A 24,356-nucleotide genomic window follows, 5' to 3' on the forward strand; every position below is an offset into this window, starting at 1 on the left:
CTGCAGGGACTACTGGAGCTCTGTGTGTCATTACTGTTTTATATATTTTAACCATGATGGCAATTTTTGGATCCTTTGAAGTGGTGTTGTCCAATGTGAAATGCTGAGTGTCTGATAAAATATTTTTATGGTATATTGTATGGAAGATGCTGCCTGAGAGGGTGCTGGAGGCAGGTGCTCTCACAACATTTAAGAGGCAACTGGGTGAGCACTTAAAAATGCTAGGGTATAGTAGGCGACAGACCAACTGCAGATCAATTGGATTAGTCAGTTTGGGTGTTTGTCGGTCAGCACATACATGGTGGGCCAAGGCACCTAGTTCTGTGCTGTATGATTCCATATTTATCGTGGTGATAGCAGGAGTTGTCACAATTGGATAAGCCCAGTGAGAAGATTTGCTTGTTACAAACCATCCATTAGAAATCACCAAAAAGCAGGTGATACATGTAAAATAGCCACTATTAACTCCAACTAGAAATTCACAACTTTATCCAGAGAGTGGTTTGAATACAAAACTCACTGCCACATGGATGGGAATAGCAAAGATGCATTTAAGATGAGTCAGAAGACAAACAAATGAGGGTCAGAAACAGAAGGTAATTCTGAATGGGTTGGCTGAAGAGGGGCATGTCAACATCAGTACAGATCAGATGAGCTGAATGGCCCGAATCTAAAGTAAACAGTGTTATTCTGTGTAAGGCAAAAGGTAGACATGAGTAAATGAAAATGCAATAAATCTTGAATCTTCCAGTGTTCACAGACTAACGCAGAACACACCAAAGTGATTGTCATGAGATCGTTTTAATTCCATTACAAAAACATGCGACTAGGAGACAGTATTTACAATTTATAAAGAAACATATTTAGCTCTCTGCCTGCATTACACTTATAAATATGATTTACATAATAAAAATAAATATGTAAAATTACCAAATTAGCACAGGTTTTAGTTTGTTAAAAAATACACAGCATTATAGTTTGCATCAGTTTTGACTGCAGCATCTCCTGCTTGAATCCCACTGTCTGGTTTTACATTGTTAACTGAAAGGGAAAAGAATCCATTTCACCATGTTTTGTCTTCTTGTTCTGTGACCCAATCTGTGAAGACTGTCAGTTGCATAGAAAGACCGAGGGTCCTTCCTCCTCTTATGTTTCATTGATCAATCCAGTGCTTTCCACCACTTTGTATTTTATCTGTGTCCTTGCAGGTTTTGATTTGAGAGATTGTTGAGGTCCGGTTAGAAAAGCCTGCCTGCTCCTCTGCTGCATGTGGACAGTTTGTCTTTTGTAAAACGCATTCAACGTCTCATCAGTCCCAACGAGCAGGTATTTTAGCTCCCGCTGCTCAGCATCCCGAGTAGTTTGCTAACCTCTATTCCTTGCTGCTGGGCCATCTTCTGTATATCGAAACCCATGTGCATTAGGAATTGTATAACAGTCATCTCCTGCCCTGTGTACTGGTCTCTGATGGTGGGGCAGGTAGGGTTACAGTGAGGCCAGTGGCAGCCATCAGTCAGATGGATGGGACAGCCCTTCATTGAATTCTTGCCATTTCTGTTCCCATCTTGGAGGCTGCGATCCCAACAGTGCAGTGCTCGTGGTAAGGAGATCCCTTTCACTTGGAGATTCAACCAGTAGCTGGAAGCGAAATGTAAAAAGTAACTGCCATGCTTGAGGAGGCAATGACTGACTTGTGTTATCATTAGACTGTTAACTTAGAGGGCCACGGTTCTGGGGACCCAGGTTCAAACCCTGCCATAGCAACAGTGAAATTTGAATTCAATAAAAAGTCTGGAATTTAGAGTCTAATGATGACCATGAAACCATTGTCAATGGAAGGGGTAAACCTACCTGGCTCACTAATGTCCTTTAGGGAAAGAAACTGCCATCTTTACTTGGTCTGGACTACGTGTGACTCCAGACCCACAGCAATGAGGCCTCTGAGCAATAAATGCTGGTCCAGCCAGTGATGGATTAAAGGAAGTAATGGGAATACAATTCCCATCAGCATCTCCAAACAATACCACTTAAATTCACTTTTTCATTACATTCGTATTTATCGAAGCTGAGCAGCCCACTCTTTTTCTCTTCACAGGAATAAATATATTATTTTCCTCACTGTGTGCAATCAGACTTGGAGGTGGGATAACTTTTGGCAGAACTGGTCATTGATGGTATTTATGTTCCACATGGGTGTCCTCCCAAATCAATACAATCTCAGCCTGTCCGCACGCACTACCTTCCATTCCTTCACCTTTGATGTGGCCTCCCTTCTAATATTGTTTGGAACGATCAAAATGCCCTTCCGCCCAGATCCATTCCTTCAGCCAAGTCTTTTTTCCTGCAATTTGCAAACTTGGTGTGGCACTTAACCAGGGCTTTCTGGATTTTCTGAATTCTGCAGATACCATTTTCAATGTCAATACTGTCTTTTACTATAAACCTTGCTGTTCTTTCTGATTTGTCATTTTGTTTCCAACTTAATGATATGAGAGTGTGTTTGGGATCTCTCATACTTCCATCATTTCAATAGGGATCCTTTCTCCCATTTTTGAAAGAGCATAGCTCAGTCAGCAGCACTGTCAGATTATCAGATTAAATCGATCATTTATTAAGGTTACACACTGGTCGTCACCTGCAGAAAAACAGTGATTGCATTTCAAAAAGGGAAGCACTTTAGAATGTTCTGCAGATATGAACCAATGCAAATATGCTGATTTGAAAAGAGTCGTTTTCCTGTGAGTGAGTGATTTTTTAAAAGAAACCTCCAGTGTGTTGTGCTCAAATGTAGTGTTGGTTATTGGAGACCATTGTGATCCAGCTGTTAACACAACTTTAAGACCATGCCAATCATTAACTATTGTCAGGTATTAACCCTGAAAGCATTCAAAAGAACTACTTTGAAATTTCAGTTTCAAAAATTGAACTTATTTTTAATGTTGATCATTTTACAGCTAGAACTAAGAATGATATCAGAATCAGGAGTGCATGTGTATGAGAGTTGGAGTGTGAGGGCTGGAGTGTGAGAGCTGGAGTGTGAGGGGGAGTGTGAGAGCGGGAGTGTGAGGGGGAGTGTGAGGGCTGGAGTGTGAGGGGGAGTGTGAGAGCTGGAGTGTGAGGGGGAGTGTGAGAGCGGGAGTGTGAGGGGGAGTGTGAGGGCTGGAGTGTGAGGGCTGGAGTGTGAGGGCTGGAGTGTGAGGGAGGAGTGTGAGGGCTGGATTGTGAGGGCTGGAGTGTGAGGGAGGAGGGTGAGGGCTGGATTGTGAGAGCTGGAGTGTGAAGGCTGGAGTGTGTGGGAGGAGTGTGAGGAAGGTGTGTGAGGAAGGAGTGTGAGAGCTGGAGTGTGAGAAAGGAGTGTGAGGGAGGAGTGTGAGAGATGGAGTGTGAGGGCTGGAGTGTGAGGGGGAGTGTGAGGGCTGGAGTGTGAGGGCTGGAGTGTGAGGGGGAGTGTGAGGGCTGGAGTGTGAGGGGGAGTGTGAGGGCTGGAGTGTGAGGGCTGGAGTGTGAGGGGGAGTGTGAGGGCTGGAGTGTGAGGGCTGGAGTGTGAGGGAGGAGTGTGAGGAAGGAGTGTGAGAGCTGGAGTGTGAGAGCTGGAGTGTGTGGGAGGAGTGTGAGGAAGGAGTGTGAGGAAGGAGTGTGAGAAAGGAGTGTGAGGGCTGGAGTGTGAGGGCTGGAGTGTGAGGGCTGGAGTGTGAGGGCTGGAGTGTGAGGGCTGGAGTGTGAGGGGGAGTGTGAGGGCTGGAGTGTGAGGGGGAGTGTGAGGGCTGGAGTGTGAGAGCTGGAGTGTGAGAGCTGGAGTGTGAGAGCTGGAGTGTGAGGGAGGAGTGTGAGGAAGGAGTGTGAGAGCTGGAGTGTGAGAAAGGAGTGTGAGGGAGGAGTGTGAGAGATGGAGTGTGAGGGAGGAGTGTGAGAGCTGGAGTGTGAGAGCTGGAGTGTGAGAGCTGGAGTGTGAGGGAGGAGTGTGAGGAAGGAGTGTGAGGAAGGAGTGTGAGGGAGGAGTGTGAGGGAGGAGTGTGAGGGAGGAGTGTGAGGGAGGAGTGTGAGAGCTGGAGTGTGAAGGAGGAGTGTGAGGGAGGAGTGTGAGGGAGAACTGTGTGCAGTTCTGGTCTCCAAATTTGAGGAAAGACATTCTGGCTATTGAGGGAGTGCAGCGTAGGTTCACGAGGTCAATTCCTGGAATGGCGGGATTACCTTACGCTGAAAGACTGGAGCGACTGGGGTGGTATACCCTTGAGTTTAGAAGACTGAGAGGGGATCTGATTTAATCATATAAGATTATTAAAGGATTGGACACTCTGGAGGCAGGAAACATGTTTCCGCTGATGGGTGAGTGCCGAACCAGAGGACACAGCTTAAAAATACGGGGTAGACCATTTAGGACAGAGATGAGGAGAAACTTCTTCACCCAGAGAGTGGTGCGTGTGTGGAATGCTCTGACCCAGAAGGCTGTAGAGGCCCAGTCTCTGGATTCATTTAAGAAAGAGTTGGATAGAGCTCTCAAGGATAGTGGAATCAAGGTTTATGGAGATAAGGCAGGAACAGGATACTGATTAAGGATGATCAGCCATGATCATATTGAATGGTGGTGCAAGCTCGAAGGGCAGAATGGCCTACTCCTGCACCTATTGTCTATTGTCTAAGTGTGAGAGCTGGAGTGTGAGAGAGGAGTGTGAGGGAGGAGAATGAGGGAGGAGTGTGAGGGCTGGAGTGTGAGGGAGGAGTGTGAGAGCTGGAGTGTGAGGGAGGAGAATGAGGGAGGAGTGTGAGGGCTGGAGTGTGAGAGAGGAGAGGGAGGAGAATGAGGGAGGAGTGTGAGGGAGGAGTGTGAGGGAGGAGTGTGAGGGAGGAGTGTAATAGCTGTAGTGTGAGGGAGGAGTGTGAGGGAGGAGTGTGAGGGAGGAGTGTAATAGCTGTAGTGTGAGGGAGGAGTGTGAGGGAGGAGTGTGAGGGCGGAGTGTGAGGGCGGAGTGTGAGGGCGGAGTGTGAAACAGTAGCGTGAGTGAGGAGTGTGAGGGATCAGAGTGAGGGAGAAGTGTGACAGCTGGAGTGTGAGGGCTGGAGTGTGAGGGAGGAGTGTGAGGGAGGAGTGTGAGGGCCGGAGTGTGAGGGCCGGAGTGTGAGGGAGGAGTGTGAGGGGAGAGTGTGAGGGGGGAGTGTGAGGGGGGAGTGTGAGAGCTGGAGTGTGTGGGCTGGAGTGTGAGGGAGGAGTGTGATGGCTGGAGTGTGAGGGAGGAGTGTGAGGGAGGAGGGTGAGGGATCAGAGTGAGGGAGGCGTGTGAGGGCTGGAGTGTGAGGGGGAGTGTGAGGGCTGGAGTGTGAGAGCTGGAGTGTGAGAGCTGGAGTGTGAGAGCTGGAGTGTGAGGGAGGAGTGTGAGGAAGGAGTGTGAGAGCTGGAGTGTGAGAAAGGAGTGTGAGGGAGGAGTGTGAGAGATGGAGTGTGAGGGAGGAGTGTGAGAGCTGGAGTGTGAGAGCTGGAGTGTGAGAGCTGGAGTGTGAGGGAGGAGTGTGAGGAAGGAGTGTGAGGAAGGAGTGTGAGGGAGGAGTGTGAGGGAGGAGTGTGAGGGAGGAGTGTGAGGGAGGAGTGTGAGAGCTGGAGTGTGAGGGCTGGAGTGTGAGGGCTGGAGTGTGAGGGCTGGAGTGTGAGAGCTGGAGTGTGAGGGAGGAGTGTGAGAGCTGGAGTGTGAGGGAGGAGTGTGAGAGCTGGAGTGTGATGGGGGAGTGTGAGGGAGGAGAGTGAGGGAGGAGTGTGAGGGCTGGAGTGTGAGGGCTGGAGTGTGAGGGAGGAGGGTGAGGGCTGGATTGTGAGAGCTGGAGTGTGAAGGCTGGAGTGTGTGGGAGGAGTGTGAGGAAGGTGTGTGAGGAAGGAGTGTGAGAGCTGGAGTGTGAGAAAGGAGTGTGAGGGAGGAGTGTGAGAGATGGAGTGTGAGGGCTGGAGTGTGAGGGGGAGTGTGAGGGCTGGAGTGTGAGGGCTGGAGTGTGAGGGGGAGTGTGAGGGCTGGAGTGTGAGGGCTGGAGTGTGAGGGCTGGAGTGTGAGGGGGAGTGTGAGGGCTGGAGTGTGAGGGCTGGAGTGTGAGGGAGGAGTGTGAGGAAGGAGTGTGAGAGCTGGAGTGTGAGAGCTGGAGTGTGTGGGAGGAGTGTGAGGAAGGAGTGTGAGGAAGGAGTGCAGATGTCACACAATAGTTTTAAGTTCCTGGAATATTTCATCGGAAAACATTCCCCTGTATTTTTACCTATCCCTTGCCTCTCGTGAAATACCCCATGTTGATGCACCATTCACAAAATCCCTCGTTAGTGATCAGAACTTGTAGCTCTATCCCTTCCTCAGACTAGCTACACAAAGAACATTCTCTACTTTTATTTCATAGAATCCTAAAATTATATGTTATGGAAGATGCCAGTCAGGCCATCAAATCCTCATCAACAGAAAGCTACTCAAAATCTACCTTAATCCCAATTTTCCAGTGTTTAATCCATAGCCATGATTGTTATGACATTCCAAATGCTTATTAGTTTATTGGACTAAGAACTTTGGACAAATAGAATGTGAATATAAGTTACTGAATGTTTCACAAAGAAGTTAGTAATTGAATCAGTTTTATATAGATCCCAGGCACACTGAGACACCTCAAACTGTTTGACACATCACTCGTAGCTTTTAAAGTGCAGTTACTGTTGTTAACTAAAGGAATATAAGACCAGTGAAAGAATTCTCTCTCACCCAGGGTGCTTGAGTCACATTTGTAAATTTCTCTCCTTACATCTAATGACTGCCCACCTATAAATTTCCTTGGGGGATGTCTTTACGTTAAAGATACTAAACGATATTAAAGTAATTGTTGCTGCAGTAGTTCTGAATTAAGATTGATTTGGAGATGTCTAGCTATTACCATTGTTAACAGCTAACCTGAGAATGCAACTTTTTTAAAAAAGGTTTTGTGATTTACACATGAAAGAAGAGAAACTATCGCTGTAAATTTTTGCTGTAAATTCTTTGTGTTAGGATTGAGCCCTCCACAATCACCTGATGAAGGAGCAACACTCTGAAAGCTAGTGTGCTTCCAATTAAACCTGTTAGACTATAACCTGGTGTTGTGGGACTTTTAACTTTGAATTAAGATTAGATTAGATTCCCTACTGTGTGGAAACAGTCCCTTCGGTCCAACCAGTCCACACCGACCCTCCGAAGGGCAACCCACCCAGACCCATTTCCCTCTGACTAATGCACCTAACACTATGGACAATTTAGCATGGCCAATTCACCTGACCTGCACATCTTTGGACTGTGGGAGGAAACCGGAGCACCCAGAGGAAACCTATGCAGACACAGGAAGAATGTGCCAACTCCACACAGACAGTCACCCGAGGCTGGAATCGAACCTGGGACCCTGGTGCTAGACAGCAGTGTGTTACTGCTCAAAAAATCCTAAGAGAAGTGTAGGACAGAGGGAGGTAGATACAACAGGACTGTAGGGGCTTAAGGACAAGTGGAAGACTGGTGACATTGGAAATTAAAGTTTCAATTGGAATTTAGATAGAATCATGTTCAAGTGAAGTTAAGGGCAAGGGCAGAAAGGGCAAATAGCCATGATTGTCATGACATTCCAAATGCTTATTAGTTTATTGGACTACGAACTTTGGACAAATAGAATGTGAATATAAGTTACTGAATGTTTCACAAAGAAGTTAGAAATTGAATCAGTTTTATATAGATCCCAGACACACTGAGACACCTCAAACTGTTTCACACATCACTCTTAGCTTTTAAAGTGCCGTTACTGTTGTTAACTGAAGGAATATAAGACCAGTGAAAGAATTTCAGTTAAAAAAGAAAAGCCACATAGGCTCAATGAACACTTCTCTTTTGAATGATTTTAAAATCTTACCTTTTTGTGATCACCTCATGAGACAAGCATGCAGGTGCAAAAACAGCCCTGAAACCAAAAACAAAACATGAACAATTTCATGAACAATTTATAGTGTCCAAACTTGTGCTTTTAGCTGTCAACACAATACACAAAATTTATTTTCATCAAGTCCCAATTTCTGCTTTTCTTGAATTGTTCTTATTTTGTCTTTCTACAGGAGTTGTGATGATGTGGAATGCACTGCCTGAAAGAAAGGTAGGAGATTGAATTGTAGATTTAAAAAGAATAGAGATTAGAGAAAAGTCTTGTCAGATTATGGGAAATGAACAGGGGTGAGGTGCAAATGTTGCACAGGCAATGTAGGCTGAATGATTTTAGGAATATCACAGCTTTTGGATGATTTATTGTGGCCGAGCATTTAAATAATTAAAATGACGACACCGCATATATATGCTGGATTTATGTTTGTATTTATTGATGTACATTAACCTTATTTACAGTCATAGAGTCATAGAGCTATACAGCAGGGAAACTCGTCCATACCAACCAGGTATCCTAAATTAATCTAGCCCTATTTGCCAGCATTTGACCCATATCCGTCAAAACCCTTCCTATTTATACACCCATCCAGATTGTCATATATTGAAATTGAAATGACTCACTCCTTTGAAGAAAGGAATAGAGTAATTGGATGCAGATTGCAGGTCTTTTGGATTGGTGTAGACTTAGATCAGAATACAACTGAGAAAGGCAGTCCAGGACACTAAAGATCTACTGTCTTGAAATAATTACAGCTGTAAAAGTCATTCACAGCCAGAACAAAACCATTTGGCTCATTGAGTCAATGCTATTTCTCTGTAGAGCAAATCAAGCAATCCCTCATTCCATCTTGGTAGCCTGCAAATTGATTTCCTTCAAGTGGCCATCCAATCTCCTTTTGAAATCATTGATAACCTGTTCTTCCACCACCCTAGCCCTAACAACTCCCCCCCCCCCCCCACTCCCCCCCACCCAAACACCCCCAACCCCCTCACAAACCACTCCTGCCACCACCAAATCTCCCACTAGGAAAATTTCTAGGTCATTGCCACTCAATAGGAAACAAAAGTCTTCCTTACACCTCCATTAGATTTCCCCTCAATCTCCTTTGCCCCAATGAGAAAAACCCAGTTTGTCCAAACTAATCATTTAATTCAAATCACTCATCCACAAAACTATTCTGGTAAATCACTTCTGCAACCTCTAAAGCACCTTACATTCTTCCTAAAGTGTACTGAACAGGACTGGAAACAGCCCTTCAATTGTGGTTTAACCAGCACAACCTTGTTGTTTCTATTGATCAGCTCCAGTTATGAGGCCTGAGGTGCCCTATACCTCCTCGAGCACTCTCTCAATTTGGTTTCCTGCCTTCAAACATTTATATACATGAACCCCAAGGTCTGTCTGCCTTGCATACTCTTAATGAAACTCTGTCTTTCCGAGTTTCCAGACACGTCCTCCAGATGTATCCAAGTCCTCATGTGGAGACTGTTCTATTTAGGGTGTAAGGCGAGGAACTCACTGGTTAGTCAGGCAGCTCCTCCAGCCGCACACCCTTTGTGTGGGAGGGAGGCAAAAACTTCAGCTCTCCCTCCCACTACTGAAACCTGGGACAGATGTTAAACAGAGCCAAAATGGGGACTTAACAAGGTCATAGAGCTGACAAAACTTACGGTACGTCCTTAAGAGTATTTTTCAACTCTCTTCCCAGGTTCTGAATGTAGTTCCACTGTCCCTCTTGAACTGGTTGCCCTGTGAGATGCACATTATCCACGGTAAGCTGTGCTTCATCAAAGAGCCACTGGACCACAAACAACGGGCCTTTGGAAGGAACAGAACAAAGTCAGATTTTCTGTGACTTTTCTCCATAAAACGTCCTCTGAGAAATACCTTAGGTCCCAGTGAAGGTCTGTGCATTAGGATTTGCTGTAATAAAATCTGGATGTCCCAGTCAAGTGAAAGAATCTTAGACCTATTACTCATTGAAACTCTGGTTACAAAGTTTTCTGGTTTTGTATAACATGGAAGGAGAATATTCAGCCAATCGTACCGGTGTTGGAGCTCTGAAGGTAATTACCAATTAGTTCATCAGCCATCCCTACATTCTTATTGTATTACCCTTCAAAACATTTTTCCCTTCATTATTTAACTAACTTCTTTCTCAAGACTACTTCTTAATTTGTTTCAAGCAGTGTTCTGCACCAGACCTAAACATTTTACATAAAACAAATTCTCTCCATCTTTACAACTGACCCCCTTTGTCAATTATCATTAATCTGGGTTCACTGCAAATCTACCTTTGAGAAATCTGAGGGCAATTTGAGACCCCTGTTACCAGAGATTTTTTTTTTCTCTTTATTTGTCCATGGGATGTAGGGGTCAGTGTCTAGGTCAGCATTTGTTTCTCATTCCGAATTTCCCTGGTAAAGATGATGGTGAACTGCTTTCTTGAACTGCTGCTGTCTTGGAGAGCATAGGGACGCCAACAAAGGGAGAGATTTTGACCCAGCTACAGTGAAAGAATAGTGATGTATTTCCAAATCAGGATGGTGAGGAACTTGGAGGGGAGCCTGCAAGTGGCAGTGTTCCTCTGTCTCTGGTGCCCTTTGTCCTTTTAGGTCATGGAGGTTGTGGATTTTGAAGGTGAATTGCTGCAGTACATCTTGCCAATAGCTGGTGCTGTGTGTTGGTGGAGAAGAGAGTGAATGCTGAAGCTGGTGAATTGGTATTAATCAAGCAGGCTGCTGTGTCCGGGATGGTGATAATTTTCATAAGGATTGTTCGAGCTGCACCCATCACACTCCTGACTTGGGTCTTTTAGATAGTGGACAGACTTTGGGGAGACTGGAAGTGAACTACTCACTGCTGAATTCCTGGCCTCTCACCTGTTCTTGAAGGCAAAGTATTTTTATGATTCGTCGACTTCAGTTTCTGGTCAATGGTAACCCCCAGAATGCTGCTAAATGGGAGATTCAAGAACAGTAATACCATTGAATATCAAAAAGCAAATCTCTCTTCTTGGAGATGGTCATAACCTGGCACTTTTGTGGTGTGGATGTTACTTGCCATTTGTCAGCCCAAGCCTGGATCGTGTCCAGGTCTTGCTGCATTTGAACATGGACTGCTTCAGTATCTGAGGCATCACAAACAGTGCTGAACATTGTGCAATCATCAGCGAACATCCCTATTTCTGACCTTATGATGGAGGGAAGGTCATTGATGAAGCAACTGAAGATGGGTTAGGCCTGACACTACACTGAGGAACTCCTGCAGAGACACCCTGAAGCTGAGATGACTGACTAGGGAAACTCCAGATAATTTGAGCATGCCTTATTGATCAGACAGACTTTGATATTGTTACATTTTTTATTTAAATCTTACTTCTTAATGTTGGATATATCTTGTATCCAAAGAAGCAGTTCCACTCTTCTCCTCCTCTGAACTGCTGCTTGCAAAGTTCAGGGACAACTCCATTCCAGTATCTGAAAACATGGAAGATGTTTTAATCATTTCACACCATCACTCAAGAACAAGAATTTGGGTCCAATACACAAGGAAGGGGGGGTGGATTTCCTCCGACTAAATTGAGGCATTTGTGTGGTCTCAGAGGACCTGCAACTCACGAGCAATGAAGCAGCTCAGGGAAACAAATGAACCCAATCATGTTGGTTCCCAAATGTTGTTAGTAGAATATTTGAGCAGGAATGGGCCATTCACCCCCTCAAGCATGTGCTGTCCTTCAAGAGAGATCATAACTAACCCTAACCCTAAATCCATTCTTCCAACTGTGGCTGCACACCCTAATCCTCTAAAGTCCCCTTCTACTCTTCATTTGGCGCAGTTACAATTCCTTTGGATTCTTTTCAGTTTCGATGAAAAGTAGATGACGTGAAATAAATCAGCAGAAAGTGGCTCTGAGTAATTAGTCCATTTTCTACGGTATTTGCTGTTAATGCCTATAATTAAAAAATGAGTGGCTAAGATACTTTGGATAAGAACACAAGGAATGGTCCATCTGCTATTCAATAAGACCATGGCTGATCCAACTGTGGACTTAATTTCATTTCCTCATCATCCTCAACACTCTAGAACAAACATTTATAAAATTCAACCTGGAATACATTCAACACTCTATCCCCCACTGTTCTCTGAGGGAAGAGAATTCCACAACTCGCTGAGGGATAAAGAATCCTCCTTGCCTCAGTCTTAAATTTTTAACTTGTGTCCTCTAGTTGTTGACTCTCTCAGAAGAGGAAATGTCCTGTCAGCATCCACCCTTCACTTCCTTCAGAATCTTACGTATCCCAATATGTCTGACTTCTCAATCTTCTCAGCTCCCCTCAACCTGCTCAACCCCTCTTCATTAAATAATTCTCCAATCCCAGAAATAAGTTAACTGTCTCTGAACTGCTTTGAGTGCAGAATATTCTTTATTCAAAAACTTGCCAGAGAAGAATAATTTTCATGGTGATGGAAACTGTTGAGTACATGCAAGTACTTCTCATACAAGAACATGGTGAACTTTGATGGAAGTTAACTTCTGCACTCAGCGTGCTTTTTCGAAACGCCACCCCATGATCTATCATTGCAGGATACCTCCTGTAATAGTTAGTTAAATTAATATTCCTAAAAATAAAGAAATTTCTGAAGTATATATCCCAAGGCCTTTTGCTCATTCAGAGTCATGTAGAGATACAAATATTAACCCTCGTTGTCAGGTATACCAGTGATAATTTCATCTTTGTAGATGAGTACTTGAACCATATTATAAGTGAGAGCCCAGATTCCACCCATTGACAGAAGTTTATCCAGCCAGATGATACTCAGGTAGCTTTAGTCATTATGTTACCACATGTCGTGGAATTACTGCTGTCAATCAAGTGCAATGACCAAGAAGTATATCAGAACTAACCTATTCAGCTGGACGCTCTGAGAGATGGAAGCTCACAAGAGAAGCAGAAGTCTTTACCTTATTCCTTTCTTGATCGCTTCTGTGGGGGCACATGATATTGTGTCGATGCAGTCAGTCCTCTGGTACTGTTTGTTGTCCAGGAACCAGCCTGAATCAGCCAGACCGCGAACTTGCACTCCATGGACTCCAAGCTCTTCAAGCTGTTCGGCCACTCTGTCTACATTCAGGAGCACCCCTGTCCCGCCAGCACTAGTCAGACAGACAAACGCTCCCATTAACAACTTTACAACAAAAGATAAGATTTCATTTTTGAAAAACATGCATTTGTGTTTGGACTTGCATAACCTCAAGATGCCCCTAAAGCATCTTGAAGCCCAATAGATTACTTCTGCGGTGTAAGCACTGTTGCAATGTAGGCACACACAGCAAGATCCCGTGCACAGTAATATGATAATAGCCAGATATTCTGATTGTTACATACTGGTTGAAGGATAAATATTGACCAGGACAAGTCTGCTCTTCTTTGAAAACATTGGATGATATCTCTTAGATCCCAAAACAGTCGACAGGACCTAAATTTAACTTTTTATCCAAAACACTTAAAAATAGTAATACTTCTTCCAATTCCAACTTTCAAGGGTTTTTGTGCTCAGGCAGGGAATACTGCTTCCCCAACACAGAATGTCCTATATAATACAACGTCAGCACTGTGATTTCAAATAAACCCATTGGAACTAATACCTGGTGTTGTGCAACTTCTGACTTTGTCCACCCCAGTCCAACACTGGCACTTCCACAACATGGCCATAAAATACACACATTCTCCACCGTAACTGGCACTGTATGTTCCATTATAAAATACAAATCCATTCTTATACAATCACTTCCAACACCATGTGTGTGTTTACATTTAACCAGGAGATCAGCAGATGTACTGCTGGTTTGGGTCATGTTGTGTTTCCTGACAGTGTTTCAGACAGCCTCACTCCTCTGAGCTGATGCTGCTTGACCTGGAGAAGCTCTGATAACTAAGGACAGAGCTCAGTTGCCTATTCTGCACACCCTCAGACCGAAACATGCAACTCAGTGCCAGTGAATCGGAGCTGCTGCGGAATGTAATGACTGCAAAAAAGCAAAACACAAAACTATTACAACTCAATTTCTTTAAAGAGGGATTATTACCGCACTAAAGATATGCACTACGCCTTCCTTTAGTGACATAAGATTGATTGGCAAAGTAAGGAGACCATGTGAGCTGTGAAGACACTACTTTCATTGACCCCTTCTATATTTTACCCTCCTCAAATTGTACACCAGATCCTTTAAGTGGGTTCTATTTGGGGCTGGAATGTTAATAGTCGGGATAGGATGATAGGAGAGAGATGCTGAGCAGCTTCAAGCTTTATTTATTTGGTTTGTGTTTTTTTTCCACATCTGGAGAGTCACGGGACCCAGAAGGAGATAATTAGGACCACATGGGCCATAAAACAAAACGGCAACAAAGATACAGAATATCTGAAGCGCCTGCATAAAAATGTAACGTAAACTGATTAGCAATGAGCGAGCCTGAGTAGCCCTAAATTCAATCTGCATGGTGCCACGTTCACAGATTGGTGTAGTGGACGGACATATGGCTGATGAACTTGCATGAAGAGGAATGCGAAGCAATATGTTTTGGTCTGAGGGGAAGAATGAGGAGAGGCAATATAAAACAAAGGGTCTAACTCTAAAGGAGTGAAGGGACTGCTGCTGTATGTGCATAAATCACCAAGGTGGCAGGGCAGGTTGAGAAGATGTAAAATGGCAGCGCCAGGGATCCTCAGCTTTTTAACTAGAGTCATAAAGCATTAAGCTAAGCAGAGTGATGCATTCTTATAAAACTCTGCCTTGGCTTCAGCTGGAATATTGTGTCCAGCGTGGTTTAGGAAGAAGATGAAGGCATGGAAGAGAATGCAGAAACGATTTGAGAGTGATTCCAAAGATGACGTACTGTAGTTGACACAAATAGAAAGTGGAATTCTTCACTTCAGAGAAGATCAAGATATTTGATGAAAGTGTTCTTATGGTGTAGTGATAGTGTCCCTACCTCTGACAGAGGAGGCCTAGTTTCACATCCCACCTGCTCCAAAGGTGTGTAACCACACATCTAAACAGGATCGATTTGAAAATATCTAACAGATGACCTTGCAGTGCAGGGGTAATGTCCCTATCTCTTGGTCAGCATATTAACACACTTTAGACACAAGATATAGAGTCATAGAGACGTACAGCATGAAAACAGACCTTTCGGTCAGCAGGTTCAGGTTTCACTCACCTCTCAGGACGTAAGAGCTGCATCATTACATGTTCAAACAAGTTGGTTTATTTCTTAAAAAACACATTAAGACAGTTCTGCGATTGTTTAGACTGCAGTGATTTATTTAAATATTGATCGTGCAATAGAGGACCAGCAATCAGGAGCCACCAGCAGAGCTAAACTCCAGAATTCGTAAAGCCTAACTGACTTCGCATTTCAGACTATCCCTATGTATTCAGTATGGACACCTCAGCAAGATCAAAGATCTGCCTTAAAGGGTGTGCTTCATTTAACTCTTCAAAAATCACCCAGTCTTATTGCAGACTCTAGACTCTTGCCTTGAGACAATTAGTGGATTCTGCTAATATCATAGTAATAGCTGAAATTGAAGGGTGGAGCAAGACTATAAACAAGCACTATCTTCATAGAGGAGGGATTGATTACATTTTTTTAACTTGCTACAAACAGCATTTGAGACGATGGTGCAAACTGTGGCTGAATGTATGGTGACATTGAGAGTGTGATGATTCTCTGGAGCAGAAAGATGGAGATGGTTTGTAATTCCCTCAGGATTTGTCCACTTTAAGGTGAGGGATGATAATGCATCTCAAAAGTGGAGTGCTGGAAAAGCACGGCAGGCAATAATGCACCTGTTAACAGCCTGAAACAGCCCTGTTTGTTAAGTCCACTTTCTTTGATATGAAAGCCAGAATTTACTATTATAACAAGTTAGTTTACTTATTGAGCTTCTGAGTCTATGTGAGGGAGTTTTATTGAAGATGTATATGATTAGGAAGGGTTTGGAGGGATATGGGCCGGGTGCTGGCAGGTGGGACTAGATTGGGTTGGGATATCTGGTCGGTATGGACGGGTTGGATGGAAGGGTCTGTTTCCATGCTTTATGTCTCTATGACTCTATATCTTGTGTCTAAAATGTGTTAATATGTATAAGATAACACATATTATATATTAAATAAAAGTTTAGTTTCTGTAAGGAAATAAGGAAAAAGAATTGCAAATATGGAGACAAAGAAAATATAAAAATGTAAAGATTATCTTGTATTTATATATCACTTTTCACAAACTCAGCCAGTACCAAGTTACTATTTGGTCAATATGTGGAGGAGCCGGTGTTGGACTGGGGAGGACAAAATTAAAAATCACATAACACCAGGTTAGAGACCAACAGGTTTATTTGGAAGCACTAGCTTTCAGATCACTGCTCATTCATCAGGTAGCTGTGGAGCAGGATCAAATGACATAGAATGTAACTGGAAAGAAGGTCTGGGATTTACATGTTAATGAACCAAAACCTGCAACCCATTCTAAAGGATAAAAGACTTAACAGCAATCTAGGTTTGTTCAATATTTTGTTTCAGTTGCATGACACTGAGATCTTTTGCTATAAAGTTTGTGTCTTATGGTCCTGCTCCACAGCTACCTGATGAAGGAACACTGCCCTGAAAGTTAGTACTTCCAAATAAACCTATTGGATTATCACTTGGTGTTGTGTGATTTTTAACTATAGTCGATATAATACTTAATTCCTGATGAAGGGCTTATGTCCGAAATGTCGACTCTCGTGCCTGACCAGCTGTGCTTTTCCAGCACCACACTCTTTGACTCAATATAACGCCCTACATTACAACAGTAACTGCACTTCATAAAGCAACTACACTTCATTTGCTATTAAAAGAGCTTTGCAATATTCTCAGGTCATGATAGGTCCTGCATGATTGAAAATGCTTCTTTATTTGAAAGAAGTCAATGATTATTTATGTAGATATTCATTCATAGTTATCGAACTCTATCAACATGGAAAATCTATGATAAAATCACTTTCTCACAACTCAGAAATGTAACCAATTATCCAGGTCCCACGCCTGATAAAATTGAACCTCTTAATATGCAAAACATTCATCATGTTACTAAAACAGATGTGCAGAACTGGATCTTGGAACCAACAACCCATTTCTACTAAGCACGTAAAATGAGTGAACAACAGCCTGAAGTCTCCCTCAGCAACACAAGCAGAACACAAGGAAGTAAAATGGGAAAGGTTGATGTTTAAGCTTCTGTTCCAGCTCACATTGCAATGACCCTGCATAATGATCTATCTTCATCTCCTTGTCATCTGTTTGCCCCTCCCATCCATTTTTTACATCATTCCATTATATTCCAAAATGCTCCAACTAAGCTCTGATCCCCTTCATTAAATGGTAACGTGCTGTAGGACCTCACTCTAGGGTGTTCTTGATTGAATTATGTCGTCTTCATTCTTAGCAGGAAAATAATGGCAGTGTAGCAAACGAGAGGAGGAATAAGAATCAGCTGAGTTACGGCTCAGTAATTAAAGGACATGCTTGCGTTTTGTAATGAAATGAATGATGACGGCTGTGCTCTCGTCGCCTTTTAAGAAATATCAAAACAACCTTCCTGACTCCTGCTCAATGTGTGTCTACCAGCTGTTATGGGCAGGATTAGGTTGGAATATCCAAGTGCAATTCTGTCAGTTGATTGAATTATGTCACATGTCACATACATTCATGGAAGTGACATCACAAACTCCGAGAAACTACGAGTCTTATAAATTTCATGCTTAATTATCAAACATGAACCTTGGATTGTTATTCAATTCACGACAATAAAGAACTGAGCTTTCTTCCTAGTCAGAAGTTATTGTTGACCTTCACCAATATCCATGAATATTAACGCTTGAATCGATGAAATCAAGACAGTCTACTTGTTCGCTGTCCTCACTTCCATTCATTGGAATTATAGAATCCCTACAGTGTGGACGCGGGCCATTCAGCCCATCGAGTCCGCACCGACCATCCGAAGAGCATCCCACCCCACCCCTCACCATACCCCACATCCCATCATTGTGAATCTCAGATTGGAGGATGTGCGGACATTAATTCTTGGAGCTTTTTTTAAATGAAGGTATTCCAAATCAGCTAGGGAGAATCGGACTTGGGAGTTTTGCATTAATGAACGAAAGCAGTCTCTGACATTTCAGATGTCTTTGGATCTAGTTGCATAATAGTAATAATAGTGATTATAACACAGCCACATAAAACAATGTTTTCCCATGGAAAGGGTTACCCCACCATTAATAGCAATTCCACAATAAAAATAAATATAATCAAAGACTGGGTGGCACAGTGGGTAACAGAGCATCCCCTTTAATCTGTGGGACCTTGCTTTGAATCCAGCCCGTAATGTTGGAACAACATGCCCTCTTTCTAATGATTGTAAAAGGTCTCAAAAGAGATTCAGAGGGTGTGCTGACATAACCTTTCTGCCTTGATGTCGTTTCAAATATTTTCACCAGCTCCCTGGTGTTTTTCAGATGGGGCAAACCGCAAAAGCACAGCTCATTGTGTTTCCTAGTGATTAAATACAGCTTCCAATGCTGAACCGAACCATGCTAACAAGATTCTAGTTTCAATCCCTGCTTTGTGCTTGAACACAACCAGTGCAGCTCCTTGAGGTACTAAATTCAGCTTCAAGTGAATGCATGGCCAATGAGGAAAGGATATCTCTCATACCCCCACAGAATAGCTTGCCTGTGCTCCCCACTCAAATTCTCAGATGAGGAGCCACTAACTTGGGCCAAGTACTGAAGGGCATTAGCTGCCTCCAGAATGACTTGGAATGAGCAATTGCCCGGAGAGATGAGAAAAAGAAAACACAGAGTCGGGGGTGGGGGGGTGGGGGGGGGCGGGGGAGGGGAGGAGAGAATTGAGGAAGCGAGGAAGTGGAAAGGATGATGGACAGAGGAGAGAGGGCAGATGTGGGCAAAAAATTAACAGTCACAAAAATCCCTCAAAACTTCAAAAACCTAGGGCATGAAAGCTTTCCTACAATTAACGCAGAACATTCTGGAAATACTCAGTGGGTCAGGCAGCATCTGTGAAACTGTGGAAACAGGAAGGAAGGCGCAATGCCTCAGGTTAAAAATCTGTAATCAGGACCTGCTGAGCATTTTGCTTTTTATGACCATCCATAAAATTGTTCAAAACAATATTTATTGTCTCTAGCAACATCTATGACTCCAAGCAGCCAGAAATGCCAACCAGCAGCTGGAAGAACTACAAAGTTTTGCCCATAGATAAAGTGGTTCCATGTTCCAGGGTACAGAATCCATCTGCTTTTGCTTTGGTGTTGCTGCCAAAATTCCACAAAGAGCAAATAGAGATAAAAGGAGATCAATTATTTTGCACTCACACTTTGGCACTGGCATCACCGAGTAAATTTCAAGCTGTTGGGTAAACTGGAATCTCTTTGACATCAGGCTGAACCCCCCTCTGTCTCAATATTCACTGAATACATTCCCAAAACCTTCTGAGACACCGCATAAAGCTATCTATGTAAGAATTTCCCAAACACTCAACACAAATTCACCCTGCACACCCCCCGTGCACAAAGATAGATTATCTAGTCTTTATCATCTTGCCATTTATGGAAACTTGCTGTGAAAAAATAGGCTGTAATTTTTCCTATGGTAATACAATGACCACCCTTCGATACAAACTAATTAGCCGTAAAACCTCTTGATGTGTCCATCAGTCATGAAATGTGCTGCGTAAGTACAGATCTTTCTTTCTTTAGTGCTACTAATTTACTTGACATAGCCTCCACTGTCATAATAATTGTGTGAAAAGTTACTGGAGCACTTTACCTGAGCAAAAGGTTTAACTTACTTCTGACCTGTCTTCACGTGTAGCTTCCCATTCCTGCCAATTCCTTTTGTTGGAAATGGAATTATAAAAATGGGCGACTGTTTTTCGATTATCAAATCAAGGTTGCCTTAAGCTGACTGGATTCTTTATTGAATTTCTCTCATTGAAATATCTAACAACAATCAATGTTGACAATGCTTATTGTGTCGTCATAGAAACTATGCACCCATGTTGCCACTTTTACTACACTTTCATTCATGGAGCAAATCTTTCAAGTTTGCCTACAGATAAACCTATATAAAGGTATTTATGAAACCTCTGTACACCATATCCAAAGGGATTTTCCCCCGCTGACTTTTATCCATCACGATCAACTACACAAAGATTCAAAACTTGATCCATGCCAACTCACAACCATAGGATATTCCCAATCCAGACTCCTCTCAATCATCATCTGAATGATGGGAGATATCATTGATGGTGCAAACATCTGCCACTTACCCAGCAATAACATCTTCAGTTGCAGGATTCTGCCAGGACCTCTCAACTCCTGACCATTGCAACCTTCCTCCAAAAATGGCCCAGAGGGTCAAGTTCCTGGGAGGGATGATCACCAACAATCTATCCTGGTCCACCCACATAGACATAACGGTCAAGAAATCACAACAACGCCTCTATTTCCTCAAGAGGCTAAGGAAATTCGGCATGTACACAATGATTCTTACCAATTTTTGTAGATACATCATAGAAAGCATCCTATCTGGATGCATCATAACATGGTACAGCAGTTACTGTTCCCACAACCGCAAGAAACTACACAGACTTCTGAAGGCAGCCCAGACCATTACACCATCCCACCCCAGTTATACTCTCTTCCACTCTCCTCCATTAGGCACAAGACATGAAAGTTTGAATACATGTAAAAGCAGATTCAAGAACAGCTTCTTCCCCATTTTGAACAGACCTCTCGCATGTTAATTCTGATCTCTCTCTCTCTGCACCTTCTCTGTGTCTGTAACACTGTATTCTGCTGTTTGTATGGGTATGATCTCCCTATTAGAGCATGCAAAACAACACTTTTCACTGTATCTTGGTACATGTGCCAACAATGAATCAAATCAAATGAGTTGAATTCCAGAGGAGTGGAGCGAATAACTGCCCTTGACATCAAGGCAACATTTGACCAAGGAACTACAGTAACAATTGCATCAATAGGAATCAGGGTAAAGGGGTACCATCATTTTCAGTTATATTGGGCACAAAGGAAGATGGTTCTGGTTGTTGGAACCCAACCGTTTTATCACCGTCACTGGGGAGTTCCTCAGGACAGTATTCATTTTCAGTGGCTTCATTAATAACATTCCTTTTCAAGTATCAGAAATGGGGATATTTTCTGATGGTTGCACAGTATTGGTTCCATTCACAAATTCCTCACGTAATGAAGGGATCTGCACCCACATGTATTGTCATTCTATTACATTATCTTGACCAAATCTCACTCCATCAAAATCCTGACGTTCATAAATGACCAGAAGATTAACTGAACTAGCCATATTGACACTATGGCTAAGGAAGTGGTCAGAGATTGAGTACTTTGTAGCCAGTGTCTCTGCTGCTGATCCCAAAAGTCTGTCTGCCACCTACAAGGCACAAGTCAAAGTGCGATGGAATACTCTACACTTGCCCAGATCAGTGCAGCTCCAAAACCTATCAAAATAGCTTGACAGCTTCCAAATCAAGGCAGCCTTATTGTTCAGCACCCCTTCTATAATCTTAACTGTCCACATTCTCCGCCATCGGTTCATTGTGGATGCAGTATCTTCAAGATGCCCTGTTGTAACTCACCAAGGTATCTTAAACAGCACTGCCCAAAACCTTGAATTCGACCAGGTATAAGGACAAGACAACAGGTAAATGGGAGCATCACCACTTCCAGGTTTCCCTCGAAGTCACACATCATCTTGCTTTAGAAACATATCATTGTCCTTTCGCTGTCACTAGGTCAAAACTCTGGAAATCCCTCGCTGCCCACACAGAGCACCTACACCACTCAGTCTGCAGCAGCTCAGGAAGGCAATACACCTTTCTCAATGGCAATTAGGGATGAGCAATAAGAGCTAGATTTACCAGCATTACCCACATCCCATGGATGAGAAATAAAAGGTATTCATTTATTCATGTTTCAACAAGTCATGCTCCCGCTACTCTGCTTTCTCATTTAAAATGTTACTATTTTAATCATGTTTTCTATTCTTACTTCCCAAATCTTTTGGTTGACATTTTCCTACCAGTAAGCTAATGCTAAAGAATGGAGAAAGTGAGGACTGCAGATGCTAGAGATCAGAGTCGAGAGTGTGGTGCTGGAAAAGCACAGCAGGTCAGGCAGTATCTGAGGAGCAGGAGAATTGATGTTTGGGTGGGGGATTCCTGATGAAGAGCTTATGCCCAAAACATCAATTCTCCTGCTCCTTGGATGCTGCCTGACTTGCTGTGCTCTTCCAGCACCACACTCTTGACTAATGCTGAAGAATGGTCATATTGGACTTGAAATGTTAAATCAGTTTCAGTCCCTGCAGATGCTGCCAGACCTGTTCTCCAGCTCTTTCTGTTTCTTTTTAAGATCAGTCACGCGCAGTATTTCTCTCCTGTGTTGCTGCCACCTATCTGTCTGCGGCCTTGAGGCAGCAATTTGGAGTTCTGGCCAGGTTAGAACAGCTACACAGCCACACTATCAGGTCACCCAATGTCAGAGCAACTCACCAACCACCCATCCACCTAATTTCCCTGAACCCCAGTCTCTAAGTTCTCACTGTTTCAATAAGCATGACGATTGGCAAAGTCTTGAAATGGAGTCACAGAGGGAAAATATTTAGAAAGCACTGCCTTAAATGCAAGATACTATAGTTCACGAATAAATGCCTAACGGGACAAGGCTCTTCCAGTCAAAAGAAACTTCCTTTTACCCCCATTCTTGTTTTCCACCTTCTGGATTTAACGGTTTAAGAACTGTAACTCAGGTGCAGTAAATAAACAACATGAGAGAAGGAGAAACATAACTCCCGGATGACCAGCCCACATTCCCGTCTCTCTGTCTCTGTGGACACATTCCCTTTGTTTCTTTGTGCTACAAAAATAGACTTGAAAGATTGGAATATTTTTCACTGGAGTATAGGAGGTTGAGGGGGTGACCTTCTCGAGGTTTATAAAATCATGAGGGCCATACAAGATGAATAGCAAGGGTCGTTTCCCAAAGGTGGGGAAGTTCAAAACCAACAGTTATATTTTTAAGGTGAGAGAAGCAAGATTTAAAAACGACATGAGGGGCAAATCCTTTACACGGAGAGTGATTTGTGTGTGGAATAAACTGCCAGAGGAAGTGGTGGATGCAGGTACAGTTACAACATTTAAAGTACATTTGGATAAGTACATGAATAGGAGAGGTTTGGAGGGATATGAGCCAAGTGCAGAACCAATATGGAACTAGTTTAGTTTGGGAACATGGCCGGCATGGACTAGTTGGACCGAAGGGTCTGTTTCCATGCTGTACGACTCTAACTCATCAGAAAATTATAGTCAGACTCCTCAGTCATTTCCTTCCTAACTTTCTTCTGGATCTGCAGGTGAAATCCATCACATCTCTATGATTTGTCTGTCTTAAGTTTAGAATAACTGTTTCATGTCATTTCTCTTTAAACTATAATCTCCACCAACTTTCCAACCCCACCTCATCTAGATGTGTAATCCCAGTACTAGCTCCTCTGTGAAAGCAAAGATGAATTATTCACTATTTCTGCCATTCCCTCACACACCACTACAAACTAGTCTCTTCATCTCTTAGCGGCCTGCTTTTCCTACTAATCATCGATACACATCCTTTTTGCCTTACTGGAATATAGTTAATTTGTACTCTTTCTGTCTCCTGTTTAAATATTTCCTGTTAAGTACAGTTATGTTTGCCAATTTTTCATTCCCTTTAATCAAGGCCACGTCCCTTTTAATCTTGGTATAATTTGTTTTTTTTTCCCTAGTCAAATACATATGCCTGTCACTTTTCTTGCTCTTTATTTTTCTTGTATTGAACTTAATTATATTGTGGTCACCACTTCCCAAATGCACCCCTAACTTGATGTGGCCTACTTGCTCCATTTCATTACACATGAACAGATCAAATAAGTGTACTTTGCTGGACTAGTAACATAGAAAACAGTCTTGAATACACTGTAAAAAGTCTTTCCTCCCTTTAAAGTGAAACATTTTCCTAGTCTACTTTTTGAAGAATTGATATCGCATGTAATTAGAAATCCATTCCTTATACATGCTCCTTCCTGCTCTCTTCCTTATCCGCTTGGTGGTTTTTACTTAGGTATATTTAGTCACCGATCCTCACTTGGCTGCAGTCACATTTTAGTTGTTGGTTTGCGTCATGTCTAATTTGATCAACGTCGGTTTCTCATTTTTTGATTTGGCAGTGCAGTGAGTTACAATATCAGATGCAAGAGCAAAGTGTTCACTTCTTGGAACAGCTGATGCCATGTTGCCAAAGTATTCTAACCAATTA

The 24,356-nt window shown here is 43.0% G+C and overlaps 2 protein-coding genes across 2 annotated transcripts in view; one reads left to right on the plus strand and one right to left on the minus strand.

The window, feature by feature from the left end:
- The window catches only part of aspscr1 (ASPSCR1 tether for SLC2A4, UBX domain containing), a 337,421-nt gene that overhangs the window by 30,336 nt on the left and 282,729 nt on the right, over positions 1 to 24,356 (plus strand). The window contains exon 2 of the mRNA XM_072558780.1: positions 8,084 to 8,121. Coding sequence (XP_072414881.1) covers positions 8,092 to 8,121 — 30 coding nt within the window. The 5' untranslated portion in view covers positions 8,084 to 8,091. The remainder of the gene's footprint in view (positions 1 to 8,083; positions 8,122 to 24,356) is intronic.
- notum1a (notum, palmitoleoyl-protein carboxylesterase a) overlaps positions 794 to 24,356 on the minus strand; it is a 43,695-nt gene continuing 20,132 nt past the window's right edge. Inside the window, exons 7-11 of the mRNA XM_072558781.1 lie at positions 12,875 to 13,066; positions 11,287 to 11,387; positions 9,579 to 9,726; positions 7,885 to 7,932; positions 794 to 1,638 (exon numbers count right to left, since the gene is read on the minus strand). Of these exons, the coding sequence (XP_072414882.1) occupies positions 1,332 to 1,638; positions 7,885 to 7,932; positions 9,579 to 9,726; positions 11,287 to 11,387; positions 12,875 to 13,066 (796 nt within the window). The 3' untranslated portion in view covers positions 794 to 1,331. The remainder of the gene's footprint in view (positions 1,639 to 7,884; positions 7,933 to 9,578; positions 9,727 to 11,286; positions 11,388 to 12,874; positions 13,067 to 24,356) is intronic.

The sequence above is a fragment of the Chiloscyllium punctatum genome, chromosome 39 (genome assembly GCF_047496795.1).
Source record: "Chiloscyllium punctatum isolate Juve2018m chromosome 39, sChiPun1.3, whole genome shotgun sequence".
Classification (NCBI taxonomy): Eukaryota; Metazoa; Chordata; class Chondrichthyes; order Orectolobiformes; family Hemiscylliidae; genus Chiloscyllium; species Chiloscyllium punctatum.